At 52.7% G+C, this 23,121-nt stretch overlaps 1 protein-coding gene across 2 annotated transcripts in view; it reads right to left on the minus strand.

The window, feature by feature from the left end:
• Nucleotides 1-13,251: 13,251 nt before the first annotated feature.
• Nucleotides 13,252-23,121, minus strand: part of KLF13 (KLF transcription factor 13) — a 46,183-nt gene continuing 36,313 nt past the window's right edge. Inside the window, exons 2-3 of one of the 2 annotated variants that reach the window (XR_014260320.1) lie at nt 18,496-19,141; nt 13,252-13,508 (exon numbers count right to left, since the gene is read on the minus strand). Coding sequence is in view for 1 of the 2 variants with exons in the window: in XM_082448873.1 (XP_082304999.1) it covers nt 18,852-19,141 (290 nt within the window). In the remaining variant the exon portion in view is untranslated. Of the gene's footprint in view, nt 19,142-23,121 lie in introns of both variants that reach the window. The other variant, XM_082448873.1, reaches the window with a different exon arrangement.

Here is a 23,121-nt window from a genome sequence, read left to right on the forward strand (position 1 = left end):
GACAAATTACCGGCTAGCCATCGGAGCGGAGCCCAAGCGCAGACGTGTGTGCGGCAGGCTCCTTATTAGGTTAATTAGGACCCCGCGGCCGGATACTGTACAAAACCAAGATAATCTCGGCGCTAGCCAAGACGGCAGATCCAAGGTGGTGTTTTCCTTGGGAGGAGTCTTGCCAAAGGTGCTCCTGCTGAGGCAGGAGGGAGACAGACGGAAGAGGGGGTGGGGACCCCAGGAAGAGCTGAGGAGTCTGCAGACCCCACACTGGCCCCCAAACTCTGCCCCCCACTTCCTCATCTGTAAAGTTCATCCCTCTACATGTATGATGTGCCAGGAACTGCTGGCCACTGGGTTTGGTCCATAATAAAGCTGCTAATCAAATTGGCTTCAAGCTGTACACAGATTAGCTCATTTAATCCTGGCAACAAACCCATCCTTTTTTCATAGATGGAGAAACCGAGGCCCCGGGATGTCAAGTGACTGCCTAGCTGTCAGAACCAGGAACCCAGAAGTAGCCCCTGCCCTAAAGGGGAACCAGGCCCAGGAATGTCCCAGAACAGACAAGCATGTGGGATGTGGCCCGCAGGGCGGCCCCAGCGCCCCTCCCTGGACGGCCGGGCTCTCAGCCGGCAGCCACTGTGGCGTCCCCAAGGGAGGGGAGGCGCCATGCCCCAGGCCCCTGCTCATTAAGCCGGGCAGGCCCATGGGCGTGGTCGAGGCTCGCTTGGCTCCCGTCTGGTAATTACACCGGGCGTGGCCTGGGCCCAGTGCCGGGTGGCCTACCTGCCCGCCAAACACACGTCTGCCTCACCTGACCTCATGGCCCTGGCTTCCCTCAACACCCTCCCCGACCCTGGGCAATTTGTCAATTTCAATCCCCGTGGGAAATGAACCCAGGGCTGTCCCTGCAGCAGTGTCAAAGGAAAAACATGGACTGGAGGAAGGAGGCCCAGTGGGCCCCCCCGGGGGGGCGGGGGCGGGGGGAGGGGGAAGGGTGACACTGGCCAAGTGAGCCCAGAAGCCTGTTTTCTCATCCATCAAGTGATGCTTCCAACACGTTCCTTATTCACATGTGCACTCAGTGAATATGTATTCTGCACTTACTCTTGTATCAGACACTGTCCCAGGCACCAAGGAGGCATCTCTGTGCACCGGTGCCAAATTGAATCTCGGAGACAGAGTTTGGGGTGAAGTAGAAAAGAATAGCTTTATTGCTTGGCTAGGCAAAGGGGGACAGAGTGGGCTGCTGCCTCAAAAACCGTGTGTCTCCACCCAGAGGGATTTGGTGAGGAGTTTTATAGCAGTGGTTCAAGGGTGGGGTTGCTGATAAGGATCAGGGTGTGTGCAGGGCCTGCACTCCTTTAATCTGGCCTCAGGTGGTCTCCTCCCTTGTCTCTGTATCCCCTCCCTTCCCTGATTAGCAACTGTTTGAATCTGCCCTTTGGAACTCAGGGAAGGTCATGGAGGCTGGAGTCTATTCCCTACAAACAAGAAGCAGGGGACACAGAAAGGTTTCTGTGTCCAGGAGCCCCACAGGGTCCTGCTCAGTTTCGGGACCCTCCTCAGCCCCCATGTGCCAGAGCAGTGAGTGGAATTCTCTTCACTCCATTCCAATTCTATGGGAGATTTTTTTCTGTCCTCAAAGAGTACGTGTTATGGACAAAATGGAGAGTTTATTTAAAAAATTTTAAATATTCGGTTGAACAGAGTCACAAGTATAAAGGCCTAGTTCTTCCTTGAGCTTTTAAATTCAATATATATTCTTATTTTACACATAAGCTTGGCAAATTTGAATGATCACTTTGTGGGGGAGGGGCTTTGATTTGTGTTTGCCCATCCACATATTTTGTTAATTAAACCCCTTTAAACACATTGCATTACTTGTGTACATTTAATTTTTAACTTGATTTTTAAGTATTTCAATAGTCTCAATAACAAAAACCCCTCTCAAGTGCTCAAGTACTATTTTATAAATCTAATACGTTAAGTGCAGTGACTCATATTTTCTGAGTGTTTCAATATTGCATAAGAAGTTAGATTTCAAGTTAAAAATATCAAAACTAAATTACTCAATTATGTCCTTAAATTCTAATTCCAAGGCTGGCCAGACCAGATCATCTTAAATATGAAAGCTGCAAAGAGACCAAACGCATCTGCTTAACAATGTTAAAACTGTGGGTTAGCTTCTTGTAGAAATTTGGATGGACAATTCTACAGTTTTGTCATCCAAAACAATATCAGAGTTACCTCTGCAAGGAATATTGGGTTGCGTTCTTGGCTGCCAGAATTTTTAATGTCTGGAGAGGCCCTGCCCGGTGCCCACCTGTCCGCAGGCTGTGTCCACTGTGCGTTTGCTCTGCCATTCCCTTCTCCCATCCTGGAGAGGGTGAGTTCTCCCAGTTAAGTCCCTAGACACGGGTGACCCATCACCTAATTCCTGTCTCTATTCACAGAAGTTTGCAGTCTCCACCTTGGGGGCTCCACACTTAACTGGTCCAGGTACCCCTTCACTCAGTTCTGGATTCCTTTTCAGGTCTTCCTCTCTGTCAGCAGAGCCAGCAGGTGTTGAAAATGCATCTGACTCACTCTCTCCCAACCCAGTGACACAGGACTGTGGCTGCTTGGTCACATGGGGCACTGTGCCCTAGCCAGCTTCCCCTAACCAGAGTGGACAGGCCTCTAGCAGGCTGTGCTGCCCACTAGCCCCAGCCCACCCCAGCCAGATGTCCAGCAGCATGGACAGGACGACAGGCGTGTCCCAGCACCCACAGGTGTCCCGAGTACCAACGTGTGTGGGAAGCAAGTCCCACCCACCAGCCATGGGCACCCGCCCAGAGCCAGCCTCCAGGCAACAACCTCACCCACCCAGCCGGCCCAGTGCATTCAAAGAAAAACAATAACAAGTGTTGGCAAGGATGTGGCATAATTGGAATTTTCATACACTGCTGGTGGAAGTGGAAAATGGTGCAGATGGCAACAGTATGGCAGTTCCTCAAATGGCTAAACACGGATTTAGCTATGAGCCAGCGACTCCACTCCTAGGTGTAGTCCCAAAAGAAATGGACACGTGTCCACACAAAAACTTGCACACAGATGCTCATAGAAGCATCATTCACCATAGCCAAAAGGTAGAAACAACCCAAACGTCTGTCAATTGATGAATGGATTAAAAAAAAGTGGTATATACATACAATAATTATTATTCAGCCATAAAAAGGAATGAAGAACTGATACGTGTTAGAACATGGATGAACCTTGAATACATTTTGTTAAGTGAAAGAAGCTAAACACAGCAAGCCATATATATATATTTTTTTTAATTAATTAATTTTTGGCTGCGTTGGGTCTTCGTTGCTGTGCACGGGCTTTCTCTAGTTGCGGCGAGCAGGGGCTACTCTTCATTGCAGTGTGTGGGCTTCTCATTGTGGTGGCTTCTCTTGTTGCAGAGCACAGGCTCTAGGTGCACGGCCTTCAGTAGTTGTGGCATGTCAGCTTCAGTAGTTGTGCCTCATGGGCTCTAGAGCGCGGGCTCAGTAGTTGTGGTGCATGGGCTTAGTTGCTCCACGGCATGTGGGATCTTCCTGGACCAGGGCTCGAACCTGTGTCCTCTGCATTGGCAGGTGGATTCTTAACCACTGTGCCACCAGGGAAGCCCCACAAAAGGCCATGTATTGTAGGGTTCCATTTAGATGAAATATTCAGAACAGGCAAATCTACAGACACAGAAAGTAGATTAGTGGTTGCTTAGGGCGGGGGGCCTTGGGGGAACAGCAGGGTGAGAGCTAAAGGGTGTGTTTTTGAGGTGATGAAAATGTTCTAACCTTGGAGTGATGGTTGCACATGTTTGGGAGTATACTAAAATCCAGTGAATTGTGTACATCAAATGGGTGAATTGTATGATATATGGATTATATCTCAATAAAGTTGTTATAGGAAAAAAGTACACCCAGAGAAATCTTGCTTCCACTCTTGTCCCCTCTGCTAATATCCCCAAGCCTTCTTTTTGCAAAAATAATGATATATATAATTTTTTTTAATGTCTTCTGCTTTACACAAGTGGTAGTTTCTTATAGGTACTATTTGGCACTTTACCTTTTTTTTTTTTTAACTTAGTGCCCCCTAATGCTGGCTGTTTCCATCTCTGTCCTGCTTTTTGAGGGGTGCACAATACTCCCTGGTGGGGGTGAACACCCGTGACTGCCTGTTGCTTGATTCCCTGGGGGAAGTTCTGGGATCTGAGGGTGCGCTCTCCCCAGCGGCAGCTGGTGCCTGACTGTCCACAGACGCCTCCATCTTCTCATCTGTAAACCGGCTGTTGCGGGAATCAAGCTCATCAGCACAGGTCAGGGATGTAGAACAGTGTCTGGGACATAGCGAACATGATTTGAGCGGGAACACTCATTAGCCTCGCCTTCAAGGCCAAACCAGCCAGCTGGAAGGCTCTGCCTGCCGCTGGGCACACGGCCTTCTCTTTGCTCTTTGAGGGCAGAGGCAGCTGCAGCTTCACCCCAGAGCACAGTGGGGTGGAGCCCAGTAAAGGGGGGGAGGCTGGTGAGGGGAGGGGCAGGCGGGGCCCTCGGAGGGAGGAGCTGAGGGTGCTGGGAAGGGGAGTTGCCCCAATGGCCTAGGGCCTAGGAGGTCGGTGCATCCTACACCAGGGGGGATGCGGGGAGGGGCCGAGAGTGAAGGGGTTGGCGCTCTCTCTTTTTTTAAAAAAATAAATTTATTTATTTATTTTTTGGCTGCGTTGGGTCTTCGTTGCTGCATGTGGGCTTTCTCTAGTTGCGGCGAGCGGGGGCTACTCTTTGTTGCGGTGTGCAGGTTTCTCATTGCTGTGGCTTCTCTTGTTGCGGAGCACGGGCTCTAGGTGTGCGGGCTCAGTAGTTGTGGCACGCGGGCTCTAGAGCGCAGGCTCAGTAGTTGTGGTGCCCGGGCTTAGTTGCTCCGTGGCACGTGGGATCTTCCCCGGCCAGGGCTCGAACCCGTGTCCCCTGCGTTGGCAGACAGATTCTTAACCCCTGTGCCACCAGGGAAGTCCCCTGGGCCCTCTCTTTAGACAGGTTCAGGGAAGGCCTGTCTCTTGAGCATCGAGTGGAGGCTTGCACAGCGTGAGGTCAGAAAGTGTGAAGGCCCGGGGAGGCCCACTTGCTGTGTCGCCAGAAACTGCAGGGGGTGCCCAGGCAGAGCCCTGGGAGCGAGGCAGGTGCCAGGTCAGGTGGGGTCCAGCGCTGCCGTGAGTGGGAAGGGGGCCATTTGCAGGTTCTCATCGGAAAAGGACCTGTCCCTCTGCCTCTGGATGTGCGAGACTCCCGGGTCTATATGTAGCCTGTCAGTGACTCTTGGCCCAGGCCCCACCTGACCCATGTCTGGGGCCCGTGCAGAGCCCGTACTGTTGAAGTGACCAGACTCTTCTTTGAATTTCCAAAACATCACCTGCCCAAGCCACTCTGCTTTGTGGCCCATTTATGGGTCCTCCCCAAGATATCCCTGGGGGTCCTCTGGACACTATGGCCCCAGGGGGCTCCAGAATGGAGGAAGGCACCTCACCTCACGGGATGAAGCAGAGCATCAAGGGCCCCAAAGGACAGGCATGAAGGGGTGGAAGAGATAGTGCGTCTGGGACACCCTGCAGGCCTCGGCGGGGAGCTGGGCACCACTTGAGCAGGTGGAGCCCAGGGGACTGTGGTCCAGGGAAGCCAAGACCAGGGAAGCCTGGGAGATTCTGGTTACAAAGAGCTGGTGGGGTCGGGGGAGAGGGCTGGGGCCTCGGTCAGGACGGACGGACAGCCAGTCACGTGGCCTGCTGAGCCTCAGAACCACCCCCTCTCCCGCGCCCGGAAGCTAGAAGGATGGAGTCTCCTTCCCTCTCTCGGGGATCCTCATCAGCATTAGATGAGCTCCTGTGAGTAAAAACACCTTGAAATTACAAAGTGCAAAGAACAATGCAAGAGAGGGTTACCGTCATTATTACCCAAGACTATGGCATCGTTTTTCTATCATATAGTTAGTGTGTGTGTGTGGTGTGTGTGCTGGAGTGGCTTCAACATATCCTCAGAGCCAGAAGGCTGAGAGACATTGGGGGGATAGAAATACAAGCTTCAGGAGCAGCCGCGGGTAGTCCGGAGGGGTTGGGGGTGGAGGGCCAGGCCGCCCGCCCAGTCCAGGAAGTGGGCGGGGCGCGGGAGGCGGGGGGCGGGGCGCTCCGGGGTGGGAGGGGACACCGGGCGCGGGCGGGGATGCGGTGGGCGGTGGAGACGCAGCGCGGGGGGTGTCTCCCCGGGAGCCCCGCGAGCTGCGAGGGCAGAGCTTCGGGAGCTTGGCGCGGAGACTGGCGGTCCGGCTCGCAGGAGGCGCCCTGCTGTCACCGGTGCCGACTGCTCCACACCCGCCCGCCCACGCGGGAATCCCGAGCCTTCCTGGTTTCTCCAGAAAACCCCTCTGGGAGCAGATCGTGAATTCCAGGAACTTCCTGAAGCCTTGGGAAGCGAGAGAGGCCCCCCGTCCCTCCCTCCCAGACCTTTTCTCACTCCGTCCCTGCCTCTAGGAGCCCCTGCCGGCCTGGACAGGGCAGTGACCCACGGCCCCCCTCCGCACAGCCCCCCATAGAGTTCCTCCACAGCCCCACCCCATAGTCCCATCTCCCAGCCCCAGAGCCCCTCCACCCCCTTCACAGCCGCCGCAACCCCCAAAGCCCCCACCTGGTAGAGAAGGCTCATCGTGCCTGTTTCAGCAGCCCGGTAAGGGTCAGGGCAGGTGCTTCTGGCTGAGGGGCCGTGGGCACTGCCTGGGGACAGGGATGCCAGGAGAGGCTGGAAGACCACCCACTGTGGCCGGGGTCTCAGAGGAGGCATGAGATTTGAGTAAAAAAGGCTGTTCCAGCTCAGGGTGCAGATCAGGAGGAAAGGGAAGATAAATCCAAGGATAATGCAGAAGGACAGAAAAAGTGTAAGGAGTCGTCGGGGGTACAGAAGGTTGATTCAGTAAGTCTACCTTCAACTAGTATGAAACAAAAAAGGAGAGAACATGGAGGGAGGAAAATTAGCAATAAAATAAAAGAAGAAAACATTTCCAGTCCTAAAGAGACACAGAGTCTTCAGACGGAATGGTCTACGGAATGCAGGATGAAGGAAAAATGACCTGCCCTTAGAAATATCTGCATGAAAGTCCGGAACAACAGTGTAAGAAAAGGTTGAAAGATTCCAAAGAGGGTAAAAGTAAAATGTTCGCTGCAAAGGAGTGAGAATCACACTGGCACCAGACTTCCTGTGGGTAGCAATGGGTGTTACGAAGACAGTCAGTAATTTTGAACCTAGTTTTCCATACAGGCAGACCTCGGAGAGACTGAGGGTTCAGACTAGACCACCGCAGTAAAGCAAATACTGCAATAAAGCGAGTCACACAAATTTTGGGGCTTCCCAATGTATATAAAACTTACGTTTATACTGTAGTCTATTAAGTGTGCGATAGCATTGTCTTAGTTAAAAATACTTTATTGCTAAAAAATGCTGTCTTCTGGCAACACAGTGTTGACACAGACCTTCAACTTGTAAAAGACAAAATATCTTCGAGGTGCAATAAAGCGAGGTCTGCCTGTACTTGGCCAAATTATCAGTCACGTATGGGACAGAATGAAGATATTTTCAAACCTTCAAGGATTCAAAAAAACACACACCTCCCATACATCCTTTCTTGCACAGTTACTTGAGGATGTTTTTCAGCAAAATGAGAAAGAAAACTAAGAGAAAAACATGTTATTTGGACTCCAGAATGACCCTCCTGGGGGCGGTAAAGGGAGTCCCAGGGTTGACAGCTCTGCAGGCGGGAGCAGGGAGAGGGCTGGGGAGAAGGTTTGGGAACAAAGAAATTGAGGCTCTGGGAGAGGCACCTGATTAGTTTACTAACAAGAAGGAAGAAAGGTATTTAAAAGCTACAGGGAAAAACACGTATACTACAAATGAAATTTCAAATATAAGGCAAACTAAAATGAGATAGGATTTTAAGCTACTGAGGGAATGTGTTCACCCAATTGGCCCTGGATGCTAAAAATATCTTCCTGGAGTGGTCAGAAGTGAGGGTGACTGTAGGTTCACAGAGAAGACTTAGCCTTCATATCAGGAAGCCCGTTAATCACAAAACCCAAGGACGGATAAGCATTCCACTGAGGCTTTGGGGAATAACCAACAAGATATTTAAAAACAGAAATGATAAAAAAAAGGACTAGCTCTGGTGTGGTGGAACTTTGTGGGGGAAGGTCAGGGGTGGGAGGAGGAGGAAAGAGACATTTTATCACTGCGTTTTGGGGGGAATTATTTGGTTGTTTAACCTTGTTCATACGTATTACTTTGATTAAAATTCGTAAATGTTAAACATGAAACCAGTGATCAAATTACTTCCAAAGTCCACAAAGTTCATGACTGGACAATCCATATAGTAAACACAGTTTGCTGTTTTACTTTGTGAAGTATTTTCATTGGCACTTTCTCAATTAGTTTTACAACCCATGAATACAGAGCATGCATCCTTTACCCTATTGTATACAAGAAGGGAAAAAAAAAACAGTTTCAAATATTTACCTAAGGGCACAGTGCCAGCGGGGGCAGGGTGGGTGGGTGGGTGAAGAATAACAATAATTATAACAGTTCCCCACCCCTACCCCCCAAGTGGATGCTTCCAGGTACCAGAGCAGGTATCTGGGACCCCTCCCTGCACTCAGGGCCGCATCCCTCTGTAGTCTCAGATCAATGCATCTTTCTCTTGTTTCAGAGGCTTCCCAGCAAAGAGCTCGGCCCCCTCCTCCCCTCCGGCCGGAGCAGTTCTATTTTTATTTCTGGTCATTGCACATGGCTTATGTCCCAGCCGGTGACTGTGCTCTGGGTGCCAGGCTCCTTGGCAGCGGCCCTAATTCGGGAGCAGAGATCTGCCCAGTGCAGGGACAGCCTGCAGGCCTGCCTGGAGGAGCCCAGATGATTCACGCCGGCCCCATCCTTGGACGATGTACAATTGTCCAACGTTTCACACCTGAAGCAAATATGGAGAAAGAGACAACCCCAGAGGTCCCACTACCTAGTTCTAATCCTAAGTAAATGCTATGTTGAAGGTACTGGTGAAAGTCTCTTGGGCCTTTCTGAGCCACCCCGCCCTGTCCTCCCTGCATCCTCTGTACTCCTGGCCAGTGGGTACCGATGCTCGAGGAACAGGGTCATTGCTCCACGTGTTTCCCAGCTCTCACAAGCTTGATGCTATGGAAGCCTTCCTGTTTGCAGCTTGCTTTCTTTGTGCAGCACTGTTTTTGGATATCGTAAGGTTAATGCCCTCAGTTCTGCATGGCACCATTGCACGGATGTGCAGGCAGCCACTGGGTATGTCCCTTCGCACGTGGGCGCACGTGGGGACCTTTGGGCGTGTCCGGGTTTTGCTCTCCCCGAAGGCACTGCCATGAATGCTGGTGGATGTCTCCTGGGGGTGAGGATGGGGTGCTCCCCAGCTTAGCTTGGGCAAACTTTTAGCCTCACACAAGTGCTATTGTGATTTTAATTCCAAACATTATACCTGAGTTTTGAAAATTCAGAGAATTAACCAGAATAAGTAAGCAAAAATAATCTATTATTCACTACCTAAAGATAACAACTGCTTGACTTTTATGTCTTTTACCAGTATTTTTTCTGTGCATATAAATATGTAATCACAATTATATAGCTGTAGAGAACATTTTTTTTAAGGTTTTTTTTTTTTTTAATTTATTTTATGTATTTATTTATTTTTGGCTGCGTTGGGTCTTCGTTGCTGTGCGCGGACTTTCTCTAGTTGCGGTGAGCGGGGGCTCGCGGTGCGTGGACTTCTTATTGCGGTGGCTTCTCTTGTTGCGGAGCACGGGCTCTAGGCACCTGGGCTTCAGAAGTTGTGGCTCCTGGGCTCTAGAGCGCAGGCTCAGTAGTTGTGGCGCACGGGCTTAGTTGCTCCACGGCATGTGGGATCTCCCCGGACCAGGGCTCGAACTCGTGTCCCCTGCATTGGCAGGTGGATTCTTAACCACTGCGCCACAGGGAAGCCCTAGAGAACATTTTTAAAAAATAAAATGTGTGGAATTCCCTGGCAGTCCAGTGGTTAGGACTCTGCGCTTTCACTGCCGAGGGCCCCGGTTCAATCCATGGTCGGGGAACTAAGGTTCCACAAGCCGAGTGATGCAGCCAAAAAAAAAAAAAAAAAAAAAGTCATTATATTTTGCATGTTGTTTTATAACCTGCCTTTTCATTTAATAATATAGTGAATATTGGGCATATTGGACATCACATAGCTCATTTAACTAACTCCCTATTCCTATTGATACTATTTTAAACATTTTGGTAATTTTAACAGATAACTTTAACTTTTTTATTATTTATTTTTATTTATTATTTAATAATTATTGTTATTTATTATTATTTAATATTTGCTGCATTCATAAGAATATATGTAATGGAAGTGTGAGTTTCGACCCCCACCCCAGTGAGGGCTCATCATGGCCGACGCTTGCTGTGTGTGCCTCCCCAGCCCGTGTGCCCCACCGCCGAGAATTTGGGGGTTGCGGTTCCACTGCAGTCAAAGGCCACACACTAGCAGCTGTGTCCCCAGAGTGGAAGGTTCACATAAGAAATTCCCCAGACTGTGGCTGGGAGAGAGCTGCGGAGCCCTGGATGAGCCACCCTCCAGGCTGGTCCACACAGTTAACACTCTGGAATGTGCTTATGGTTAGAAAGAGCAGGACAAGTGAGGGGAGTGGCTTCCGCTCATCAGGGCCCGAGCTCAGTACCTATTTTCCCGAAGGAGTAATGGATCACTAAGCAGTAGCCCTTGTGTGACTGGTGTGTGTGTTGACAACACTTCCTAGGAGGTCCAAGGGGAAGCCTGTTGATTATGCAAATCATATTGGTATTTATTGTTGGTACTCACCCAGGACTCCTGTGGAATTCATAAATAACTCGTTGCCCCACTGTTGATGCTGGGAATGGAAGACACTGTGATGGGGGCAGGGGCTACAGGCTAAGCCCAGAGCACCGCTTCTCTGGGCCTCTCTCTCCCATGAATGAGGGTGACCACGACGTGAAACTAACTAGGGCCCTGTGCTTCCGGCACCATCTCCATCAACACCTGCCGGTCCTGGGGCCGCTGTTGCGGGTTGTCTGTTCCACGAGGCTGCAGCCGGGTGCTGTCACTGGGTCAGGACGCTTTCCACTTGGAAAGCCTTCGGAGTGGTGCTAATGGCTGAAAGTTTATCATAGGATAGAGGGGGCTTGACTCGGGGCACTGAGCCACCCACGTCCCCAGAATAAGTTACACAGTCTAACGTGTTACTCAAGGCCCTCTGCTGCGAGCCCGGCTCACCGAAGGCCAGCCCACACCCCAACAGGACTGCCAAGGCCATGGGGAGATAGTTTCGGATTTCCCCCTGAAAAATACTGCAGCCCTCCCTTTGCCTCCTGATCAGGCTCCCCTGCAGAATGCAGATCCCTGCCGCCCCCCCTCCCCCCCCCCCGCAGCGGGGCGCTCACGGCCTGTGGGCCAGTGCCAGGCGATGGGAAATGCTCAGCCAGCCTCTGCCCTCCGGGAGGACACGCCCTGCACCAGATGTCACCCCACTACCTGCTCAAAGGCAGCTCTCTGGTCATCCCCACCACGGGAGACCTGAAGCAGGCCAGGCTGGCCCGGTGGGGTCTCCCCCTTATTCGGTGAGATGGGTCTGTCCCAGCCGGGAGCAGCACATGCCCACTGTCAGCTCTGGTCAGGGACGTGCTGTCATCCTGCTGGCTGTTTTGAATTCTGTTAACCAATACATCACCTAGTGCACCCCATGCCTCTGTGCAAACTCCCCCCATGCCCTCAGCGCTGCACCTAACTGCCTTCAGTTTGACCTTTTAATCTGACACCTGGTCACTGCCCAGGGCTGAGGTCCTGTCCCCACAGACCCTCCCCCACACTGCTTACGTGCTCTGTTTGTGGACATGCACGAGTAAATCTGCTTTTCAAGCACCGGGAAAACCTATTGTTTATTTTCTTCCTTCTACACCACTGGGGGCCTCTCTGGGTCTCTAGGGATCCCAGGTTCCTGAAATGGAGGCTTCCTGAACGCCAAGCACCACCCCCATCTTTTGGAAAGGAACCCCAGCAGAGCCCTCGACCTCTTTCAAACTTTTGCTGTGACATCAGGACTGATGCCTACTCTTTCCCATCAATGTTTTTGAAGCTTTTGGGCTCTCAGCACACAATTATTTATGGAAGTGGCTCCGTCTCGCGTGCTGCTGTCCGGGGAGTTCTGAGCAACCAGGAACCGTCTCCAAGAAGGTGCAATCACGGCCGTCCTGGGAACACGCTCCCACCAAGACCGGGCTGGCTCCACACGTCTCGGCACCAGAAAGACTTTTGTTTGAAAACGGGTGCTTGTTTCCCTGACAGTTCAGTGTGTGCCAGGGGCCATTCCCTTCCCACCCCTCCTCCTTGTCTGTAACGAAGAAAACAAGCTCTCATCAGGAAACGCCTGCCGGTGTGGATGGAGCTTTAGGAAAAAGCATGTTTCGTCCACTGCAAGGCCTTCCGTTGTTGCTATTTTACATTTCTTCATGGTTTTCATGTAGCCTATGTATGAAGAAGAGGTGATAAGACTCACAGTCCTGGGTCTGTGCCTGGTAGGGCTGCGACCGTGGGGCGGAAGCACAGCCGTGGTCCAGGCCCTCTCCCTGCCCTGCCCGTCTTGGAAAGGCCCTGCTTCGGAGAGCGGCTGGGGCAGTTCATGACCACGGGAGATTTAAGTGGGCTCTGGCATCAACAGATGCTGTCCCTCCCCCCAGATCCCGGGGACCCCTGGCCCTGTCTCCACAGTGCCAGGCTGGCCCCCGTGGCAGAGCAGTTCGGGGTCAGTCTCTAAGGCTGACCTGGGGGACCTAGGTGAGCTGCATATAGGGCATTTTCGGGACAAGCGCTATGCCCTGCACGGGAACCTGCCTTTCTTTTCAGCGCTCCTGGGGATTGAGGCTGAGCTTTCTGTGGGGTGGGAGGGGGAATGTGATGAGCCGAGGGCCCCGGGGGAGTAGATGGCCAGAAGAGCACTCACCCCCTGCAAAGCCTTCTCCCTCTCCCCGTGTTAAGGCCTGCCAGTTCCAGGCTGGTGTCCGCCCCTCAGCCAACTACGTCCAACTGCTTGAGCTGGGTCATTTCAGTTCCCTCCCCTCCCAGAGCCTCTCCAAGGCATGCCCATCAAAGGACCAGCTCTGGCAAATAAAATAATGAATCATAAATTTTATTTCAAAATGTAAACGTCACTAAACATGCATACACGTTAAAACAATAAAATTTACAATTTAGTTAATTTTTTTCTTTTTGCATAGGACATCATTACAATATAGAATCTATGCCTTACAAAATACATACAAAGTTTTATCCGAGCAAGCCAAGGCCAGATTGGGAACTGCACAACTGTAATACTTCACTGTAGTGATCCAGGAAAGACGAAACATGGCCTTCGGAAGCATGGTGTGGTGCTGGTTAAAAAAAACAACAACAAAAGTTCCTATGGAAAAGGAAAACACGTGCTCGATGGAAATGGTCTTGGACCCTTGGATTCTACCTTGGGATTTTGGCAAACAATTCCAGAGAAGCTCCATCAATGGCTTTGGGAGGAGGAGGGGCCCTTTGTGCAGAGTCCGGGGGCGGCAGAGACCCGGCGTGCACCCAGCCCACGCACACAGCAATTCCCGGCCCCGTGGGAGCCACAGCGGCCCGCGCCCGACAACCCACAGCTGCTCGGGAGAGCGAAGCCTCCAGCCCTCAGGGTCCTCGGCACTTGGCACAAGGGACTCTCCAAGGTGAGGCGAGGGAGCAAAGCCTCCCACCCACACACCCAGACAGGCACCCTGACCCAGGAATGGACGCCTCCCCCCGGGTGTCTGAGCCACACTGGTTAGTGGCCCCCTGCTCCATGGGAGGCAGGCTGCGGAGGGAGGAGTCTGGCCTGGGACAGGCGTCCCTGGGTTGCGTGGGAGAGACGGCCTTCACCCAGACCTGTGGTTGCCGGGCAGGCATTCAGCTTGGTTTCCAAACGAGCACGTGCAGCAGCCTGTCGCCATGTCACTAGGAAGACATCCCGAGCCCTGAGAGAAAGCTGCTTATGCGGCCCTGCTGCCCCCCATGCATCCTGTGTCCCCCACAGGGAATGCATGATGCGCGGGGCAGGGGAAGCCACTTTCTCCCATCCTGTTCATCTTTAAATAAAAGGAGTAAGGTTTTAAAGCTGCATGAGAAGGGGAGAGGCTGGGTGGGGTCAGGGGAACACTGCAAGTCCAATACCTCGATGGGGGTCAGTAGAAACCAAGTGTGGCCCCGGGCTCACGCCTCCCACCAAATCCAACTCTTCTGATGAGAGACAGAGTAGCAGGTGGGGGAAGGGCCTCTCCCTAAACGGTGTTCAGGCATTAATCAGTAGTAAGCTGAATTGTGCATCCAAATTCTGGTACAAAATTCTCTGGGATGTGTCTGGGACAAACCTTTGAAACTCAGCCTCAGAAATCGGGAAAATCAGTTACAGGACCTGGCTTTTCCCAGGGTGATCCTGAATTCAAAAAGTGTCAGCCCACACCCTTGATTTTAGCTTTGGAAAATACGGTCACCAGAATCGCACGTGGAATCTTTGGACAGAAAGATGTGGGTGACCTGCAAAGCATTTCTTACTGGCTGCAACGTGACAGATATATCAGGCCCTTCAAACCTTCCAGCACTCAGTCTTTAAATGACTTTGGAAAAAGGGTTTAAAAAAAAAGTGAAAGCTGTCAGAAGTCAAAAACATCAGGTAGCCTTGTAAACAGAGCCGAAACCGGGAATTAAGAAATGAGGGGACGCTATTGCTCAGATCACGCTTCCCTGTTCGGTGGCCCTCTCGTCTGCTGAGCTCTAGGGGCGAGTCCCTGGGGCGTGCTTTGATGCTGGCAGCCACCTTAGCACCTGCTTCTGGCAAGAAAAGCGGCCAGTCTTCTGGAGACACTGGGCTGGGGGGGAGGAGACTTAGAGACCCCGCTTCTGCCGCACTTCACTTGGAACCCAGAAAGCCACCAGCCCTGTCTGCGTGTCCCCAAAAGAGGGCTGGGGGCCACCCGTGGCCCAGCTGTCTGTCCCCACCTCCAAATCACCTTCCCTGGTCTGAGCTGTGACCCAGGGCATGGGGAGGTCTGGGGACCCCAGTGCTGCTGAAGTTTGCACCTGGAGGCTGCACCCTGGCGAATCCTGCACCTGCCCGGATGCGTGGCCTCAGAATAAAGGGGGGTCATCGTGCACCCCGAGAGCCGTGGGTGGGGTGCAGCAGGATGTAGGTAGGGCACCTCCAGGACCACATTCCCATCAAGGGCATCACTGGCCATTCCTACATAGCACCCAACAGGAGAGGACCCCAGGGTCCTTTGTGGAAGGGGCTGCGTTTTTCCCGATGGCTGTAGAATAGGGTAGGTGTATGGGGAGCTGATAACCCTAATATGGCTGACGCAAAGAGGGCTTCCTTGTTTGGAACATGGGCTGAACACCAGCCCCCTGGTTGAGTCCAGGATCACTTGTAGGCCTTTTTGGAGGGGAACTCTCCCTTCACTCAGGCAACCTTTGTTTTGAGATCTCTGCCCCCTTGGCCTTGCAAGCACTGGAGTTGGCCACAAAAGAAAGGTTTGAGTTTTCACTACTGTTTCTAGGAGTCCTGAGGGTTCCTCAGTCACACTGAAGCCAGCAAGCATGGCCATAAACCAGAAAAATGAAAGACCCTGAAACAGACCCAGGCCGGGAAGACATTCTACATCTTAGAAAAAAATGCAGGCTGTTCAGCGGGGTCACCCACCGTGTAACTGCTTTCCGGGGGGGGGGGGGTCCTGAGTGAGTGCGGCCTTTCGGGGCCTGCCACCCTCTTCTCTTCCACATGCGCTCCACGTGTTGTGATGATGAGATGCTAGCAAGAGCCCATTCGAACTTAGCCTGAGATTCATGGATTTCTCCCACCCTTCAAGTGAGATGAATTTTAGCCCCAGATGAGTCAGGTTGCCTGCTGGCTGGAACCCCAGGCCGAGTGCTTGGGGCTGCCGGGCGGGAGTTCCCTCCAGGTGCCCTGAAGCAGAAGAGCAGCGGCCCACCTTCCCACCAGGCCCGCTTCAGAAGGACCGCACCCTGCCATTAGACGAGAACTACTTTGGGAACGAAGACACACTCACCTGCCGAAAATAGCCAACGCCTGCATATTTCTGTTTTAAGGCAATGTCACCCTTCCATCTATCAGACGGAACAGCCCTGGGTCACTTAGAGGAAACATTAAATTAAGTGCTCTCTTTGGAAACAGCAAACGCCCGCTCTCCCTCCCCCAACCCCCCACCCCGCCTCTAAAACAAACCACTCTTCTTTTATTCCAAGATGACTGGGTTTAGAGTCCTTTTGCCCCCTTCCTATATGCAGAGAGCAGGGGGGTCGGAAACCCTTCTTCCTCCGCGATGCTGCAGGCAGGTCACAAGAAGCCTGGCCCCTCGGGGCACGCGGCTCCTTCTCCCTGCCTTCAGGGACCCGTGCGTGGCGAGCACACCAAAGGACTTTGGAATAAAATTCCTGAACCTGGAATGTGAGTTCCTGAGACATGAAGTGTATTCGGAGTGTGGCTTTCTCTGCCCCACCCAGAAACAACTTTGGGAGGGACCTCCGAGGGCCCTTCCGGGCCTCACTTTGGAACCGGGCGTGAAGACCTCTCACCCCAGGTGCTCAGGGCGCAGCTCCGTCCAGGTGGCCAGCATGTCCCGTTCTCTCTCCTGGACCAAACGCGAGCAGGGCTGTCACACAGCCCAAAGAGAGCCAGGGTGGGGCCACCCCCCTCACCCGCCATTCCCGCCTGGTTCCCACCCATAGCAAGAGCAATGCTCCCGCCCAGCTCGGGAGCTACCATGCTACTCAGAAGCCACCACCACACCACTGGCTGATCCCAGCTGACACACATCAGAGTTAGAAATGGGCACCCGGAGCGCTGCAGACAGCCTGCCCCTGGCTGCTAGGGACAGAGGGTGCCCATCTGCTCTGGAGCCGCCCAGGGGCTACGAGCACCAGCTGGGCCTGGGTCTCCGGGGTTCCTCTGTGCTGCATCCCTCGCCGTGATTGGCTGGGGGTGGAAGCAGGATGACCACAACCAAGGCACTCTGGGCTCAGGGAAGCCCCTCTACGGCCCTCTGAGGTCCCAAGGATCATTCCTCCTCATCGCAATGAACAGAGGTCTCTGCAAGATACCCCAAGTCCTTCCCAAACCCACACCCCCTGCCCCAACACACACACACACTCACACACACTGTCCTGGGGACTTGTATTTACAGGCCCCGACTCCCTGGTGGAAGGGAAGGGAAGTGACTGGGCAGGTGGTGGCTTCAGCTCTCCGCTGAGGAGCGCGCTGGAGCCCGGCCTGACCCACCTGCCCATGTCAGAGCTCCGGGAGAGACGTCCCCGGCTCTCTGCCCGCCCCCGTCAGCACGGGAAGGCTGGCGGTGGGGGCCCTGCACCCTAGTGCCCCACAGGCCGGGGGTGGGCCAGGGCCTCCCAGGTAGGAGGGGAAAAAGAGGAGGGGAAGGGAGGAGTCCAGGGGACACAGGGCTCATGGAGAAGCTGAGGGTTCGCTAATTCTGAGCTGGGGACACGGTGGGTCTGACAAAAGCGTTTCCCACAACTTCCGTCCAGTGCTCCCCAGGGAGGAAAGAGAATGCACGTTCTCCGACTGCATTTCCCATGACATCCGCCTCGCCACCCCACAAAGTTCCAAGTCACAATGTTCCGGTCTCTTGCTATGGAACAGTCTCTGTGAAGTGCCGAGCGTGGCCACAGCAAGCCACATACACAGAGCGTCTGGCCGGGTGGCCCTGCTTTACCCATCGTGTCAAACAAAGGCATCCCAAGAGCAGGGCCGGTCGGGGAGAACGTGGGAACTGGACGCACCAATGACACCTTCGGACACCCTTGTAGGAGGCCAGTCAGAGAACGTGGTGTAATAGTGGAAGGTCCTGGGGCCTTCTGCAGGGACACAGCAGCGGGCGGGGGCCCTGGCCATGTGGACATCAGATGGTGCGGCCTGCTGCCCAACACGGGTTTGCATCTCTGCTTCCAGCGCTCCGAGGGGGACCTGGGCAGGGTCCCGGAGGCGAGGACCCCTACAGTCTCCCTGGGGAGTGCTCCCCTTACCCATCACGGCTTAAGGCATCCCTCTGAGCCGTCTGCATTCTGAGCCCACTGCCAGCTGGGGCGAGGCTGAAGCTGGGAAGGGGGCAGGAAGAGGGAGCCGCGGGCCCTGCTTAGGGGTCTGCCCTGGAAGCACAAGGTCGGTGACCACGGCTCCAAACTAACCAACCGGCCTATCCGCCGCCTGCGCTGAGCTCCACCTGCACTGCTTTGCCCCCAATGTGTGCCCAAACCCAAAAGGAAATTCCAGAGTGCAAATCTATGTACAGAGTAAGGCGGCAGGAAGGGGGTGTCCTCACTGACCTCGTGGAACATGTCCATCCCTGAGAAAGGGGGGGTTCAACACCGCTGAATCACCTTCGTGGGTATGTCTCTTGTGCAATCGTGGATGGTGTTTTTTGGAATTTTTTCGTTGTTTTTTTACAAATTTGACACCTGAGGTGAAGAAAATCGTTTTTTTGTTGTCATTGACTTCATAAAGTTCCCTCTTCTGATTACAAAAGGAAACGACACGGAATCACGGGAGGAAGTGAGAGCATCTGCTCATGGCTGTGGTAAGGAGGAGGGGCCGCGGGGCTGGGTGGGGCCTAGGGTGGGCGTGGTAAGGATGGGGCGTGGCTTGCCGCAGGCCCCGCCCCACCCCGCCCCGCCGCAGGCGCTCAGGGCGAGCTGGCCGGGCTGATGGTGGGGCTGCTGGCGTCCGAGCGGCTGTAGTCGCTGAGCGAGCCGGTCCGCGAGCCCCCGCCGCGCCGCTGCAGCATCCCTGGGTGGAAGTTGGCGTGGCGGCGCGCGTGCTTGGTCAGGTGGTCGCTGCGCATGAAGCGCTTGTCGCAGATGGGGCAGCTGAACTTCTTCTCGCCCGTGTGCGTGCGGTAGTGCCGCGCCAGCTCGTCAGAGCGCGCGAACTTCTTGTTGCAGTCCTGCCAGCTGCAGGCGAAGGGGCGCTCCCCTGTGGGCGACACGGCAGAGGGAGGGTCAGTTACAGCCCACACCCCAAGCCTGCCCCTCCCTCCCTGCGCACCTCCCTCGGTGCCCTGTCTCCACCAGCCTCGGCGACAAATCCTTCAGGGTACAGGTGTGGGCACCAGCGCCCTCCTGTCCGCAGGGTGGATGTAAGCAGACATCTCCCGGGAGGAAATGGCAGCATGCCAGGTGCTGCGGCCCCCTCAAGTACCCGGCACGGCGTGCCACGCAGCACCTCTGCAGGGTCAGCTGTCCCTAGGCGGTGGCGGGGAGCACAGGCCGGTCCCTGGGCTCTAAGAAGGGGAGCTAGGAGGAGAGGGTGGAGGGATCAGGGAGAGCTCGCAGGCCTGCAAGTTTGGCCACACCACCCTGGCCCCAGCAGGAGCCCTACTCCAGAGCCCCCAAGCCCTGCAGGGCCTGCAGACAATTTGCTGACGCCAGCGCCCAGCTACCATTCAGATGGTCCACAGTCTCCTCATCTGTAACATGAATGGGTCAGGATGGACTATTTCCAGGGCCTGAGAGTCTATGACCCGTATGTCTGTTTACCACAACAGGCTCCAACTAGAGTCTGCTGCTCCTCCTCTCAGAGATGTTCCAACATGGCCAACAGGCAGCAGAGGAGGAGACTGCGGGGTGACACCTAGAAGAGGGATACGGTAAGGAAGGCTGGCTACAGTCAGGACCTCGCCCCTCCCTCCCATCCCCTGCTCAGGGCAAGGGGCAGGCCAGCCTTTACCCAGGCAAACTCTGAACCACGCACACACACAAAAGACATCAATTGCACAGGGAGAACCAGCAGGGGGTTCTAGCACCCCAGAATGCAGCCCTCTGGCACTGGGGGTGGCCACACAGTACACTTTCTTGCCCCGTTTCTCCCCCTCCCTCCCGGACTCTGGCCCTGAAGCTGAGAGCCAGCCCTTGAAGCTGGTCCACCAGTGCTCAGCAGAGGAAATCTACACCGCCCACTCCAAATGAGCCCATCAACCTTAAATATAAACAGACACCCAAAGATGGCCAGATATCCAAGGAAAACCAGTGGCATGAAAGGGAAAGGCCAAGAGCAACAAAACCACTGACTCCAGAGGAAAAAAGAGTAAAGCTGGGAAACAGAAGAGAATATTAAGCTAAAAATTCTAATCAGCATTCTCAAAGAAATTTCAGATAAAATTTTATGCATAAAGCAAACAGAATAAAAAGGAAGTTCAGAGAACAAAAAATAGTGTTTAGAAGTTGGGAGTATTGCTGCCCAAACAAAAATTCCATAGAAAAGCTGGAAACATACTCAAGGAAATATCCCAGAAAAAGAGAACAAAAAAACAGCTCTAGAAAATATGTGAATGCCGCAGTGTTCTCTGTCTCCTAGCAATGCTGAAGCTGAGAGCTGTGTGTGGCTGTTTGCTCTCCTTATTGATTTTCTGTTATGGGGTGGGGGGCGGGCAGGGTGGGGCGGGGTGGTTTCACAATCAAGCAAGAGAGCAAACCATCACTTCCCATCTGTTACTAACAGTAAGAGCTAGAAGTTCAGCGTCACAGGGAATCAATCCTGTGGGTACAACATCTAACTAACAGAAGACGCTGAGGAAAAGAACAAAAAAAATGGAGAAGAGGAAATTACCAAAGAAACAATAGAACAGTATCTGTCAGAGTAAAAAAAGGAGACAGGAAACTAACATGGAAAGTGTTATTAGCACAGAGGTGGGCCGGGGGAGTGAGTAAAGGCTCATGCTGTGAGAATATCTGCAGTGTCAGAACACTAGGTAGGAAGAGGAGATCCCAAAACTTACTGGAGAGAAAGGGGAGAAGCAGGAGGCCCCGGAGGGAACAAGGCTGGGACACACACCAGACTTCTAGTAAGTTACACTAGCTGCTAGATGACAGAGAAACACAGCCTCCCAAGTTTACCTTGCACACTCTAGCAAAAATAAGAAAAAACTGAGAGGCCAGGGAGGTAAGTGAACAATGAAGGGTCATCCCAGGACAAGAGTGAGGGAGACTTGGTGGGCCACTGGAGCTGTGGGCCAGGAATCACAGAGGGAGGGTTACAAGAAGAAAGGGAGTTCCATGTGCCATAGAGTATGATCAAGAGGCTGAATACATTTCAGGACACGGGCAAGGCACATACTATTCTTTGGTTAAAGAGAAAAAAGAGAGGCAATTAGTAACTCCAGGAAAAATAGAAGACATGTAAGAAAATTGTCTAAATTAGAAGCAAACTAAAATGCCACATGATTATGAGCAATGAAGGAAGAGCTCCGAGCCAAACACTGTTTTAGAGGCTTTTTGTGTATTATTTATCCTTCACAACAACCCCATGAGGTGGCAGAAGGGAATGCAGTTCCCAACACAGGCCCTGGCATACGGAAGCAATCTTCACACAGTCGTGATCATGTGAACCCTAGCACTATTTGTCAGTGTTTAGAATCCAACTTATAGACAAAGCCCATACCACTGATTCGTGGCCCCAGGAGAGAATGTGGGTTTAAGGGAAAGGTAGGAATACACACATGTTCAGTCAAAGGAAATCTCTAAATGAGGTTAAAAGCTATAAGAATAATCAACAAAAGAATTAAAAACAATCATATAACCATCAATTCAGGAGGAGGTGGGGGAGAGGTAGGAATGAGGTAATTCCTTAAATTTCAGGGTAGGGAGATAACGGATGGCATCTAAAGTTGATAAAATGAAAAAAAGTAATAAAATCATACAGTTTTATTTATGGCAGTAACCACCAAGACAGCTAAAATCAGAGCAGTATTGATCTCTAGAGAATAAGGCTGGATTGGGAAGAGGATTTTTTTGCTGCTGCAAACTCTTTTGTGTTATGTGTCGTTTAGACAAATCATATGCATTTATGTTTTTGATAACAATAAAAAGGAATGCTGAAAAATAATTCTTTAAATACCTAGCCCAACACCAAACCATATTTAAAGAAAAGTTAGAATTTTAAAACTGTTAATCGGTTCTGGGGGGGGAAAGAATCAATACAAAGTTTCAGAGGTGCCGCACACTAATCCCACCCTAGGAGATTTACAGTGCACAGTTATCATTTAAGTGCTTGGAAAGGTCCAGCACGAAATAGAGTGGTGTCCTTTCACGTGACCGGCGCTGCACTCAAGACTTTGGTGCACCAGGTCCAACAGATGAGGCTCAGCTCCTCTCTCCACGGTGTACTGATGCGTGGCCTCAGACATAGGCCTCACTGCCCTGCAGGGGGGTAAATAGTGGCCCCACCAAAGATACATCCAAGTCCTGACCCCTGGAACCTGTCAATATGACCTTATTTGGGAAAAAGGTCTTTGCAGATGCAATTAAGGTAGGGATCATGAGATGAGATCACAAACATTAGAAGAAAAGGGGAAAGGACTCCAGGGAGTGATGTACCCATAAGCCAGGGGACTCGGAGTCTGGGGCAGCCACCAGACACTGGGAGAGGGAACTAACGCTGCCAACACTTTGACTTCACACTTCTGCGCTCCAGAACAGTGAGAGAGCATACTTCTGTTGTTCTAAGCCACCCAGTTTGTGGTTAATTGGTTACAAAAGCCACAGGAAATGAACACAGTGCCCCATCCTCACAGTGGGGTCCACGTGGGGATTCTACAGGGTTGCACACAACCAGCCCTTGGCACTGTGCCTGGTACAGGCCCAGTGCTTACTCCCGAGATGTTATTTTTGCTCTTATCTATTATTCTTGTCAACTAGGTCTCCTCAGATTTGGGCCTGCCGGGAGGGGCAGGGGTTGGGGGTGCTGGGCACAGAACCAACCCAAAGCCACACTCAGCCTTGCTTCCTGATAAACCCTGTGTCCTCACTGGGAGGCTTGTCCTTTTCAGGGTCCTTCTGCTGCAACCCCGGGAGGCATGTTAGATGTATATAATGAGAGATGGGATGCATGACCCCAGGGCAGCAGCGAAAGGCAGCATCCAACAGGATGGGATGTTGGTGCCAGGCAGCCTGGTGGCA

Source organism: Balaenoptera physalus (assembly GCF_965194825.1).
Source record: "Balaenoptera physalus genome assembly, chromosome: 2".
In the NCBI taxonomy this organism is placed as follows: Eukaryota; Metazoa; Chordata; class Mammalia; order Artiodactyla; family Balaenopteridae; genus Balaenoptera; species Balaenoptera physalus.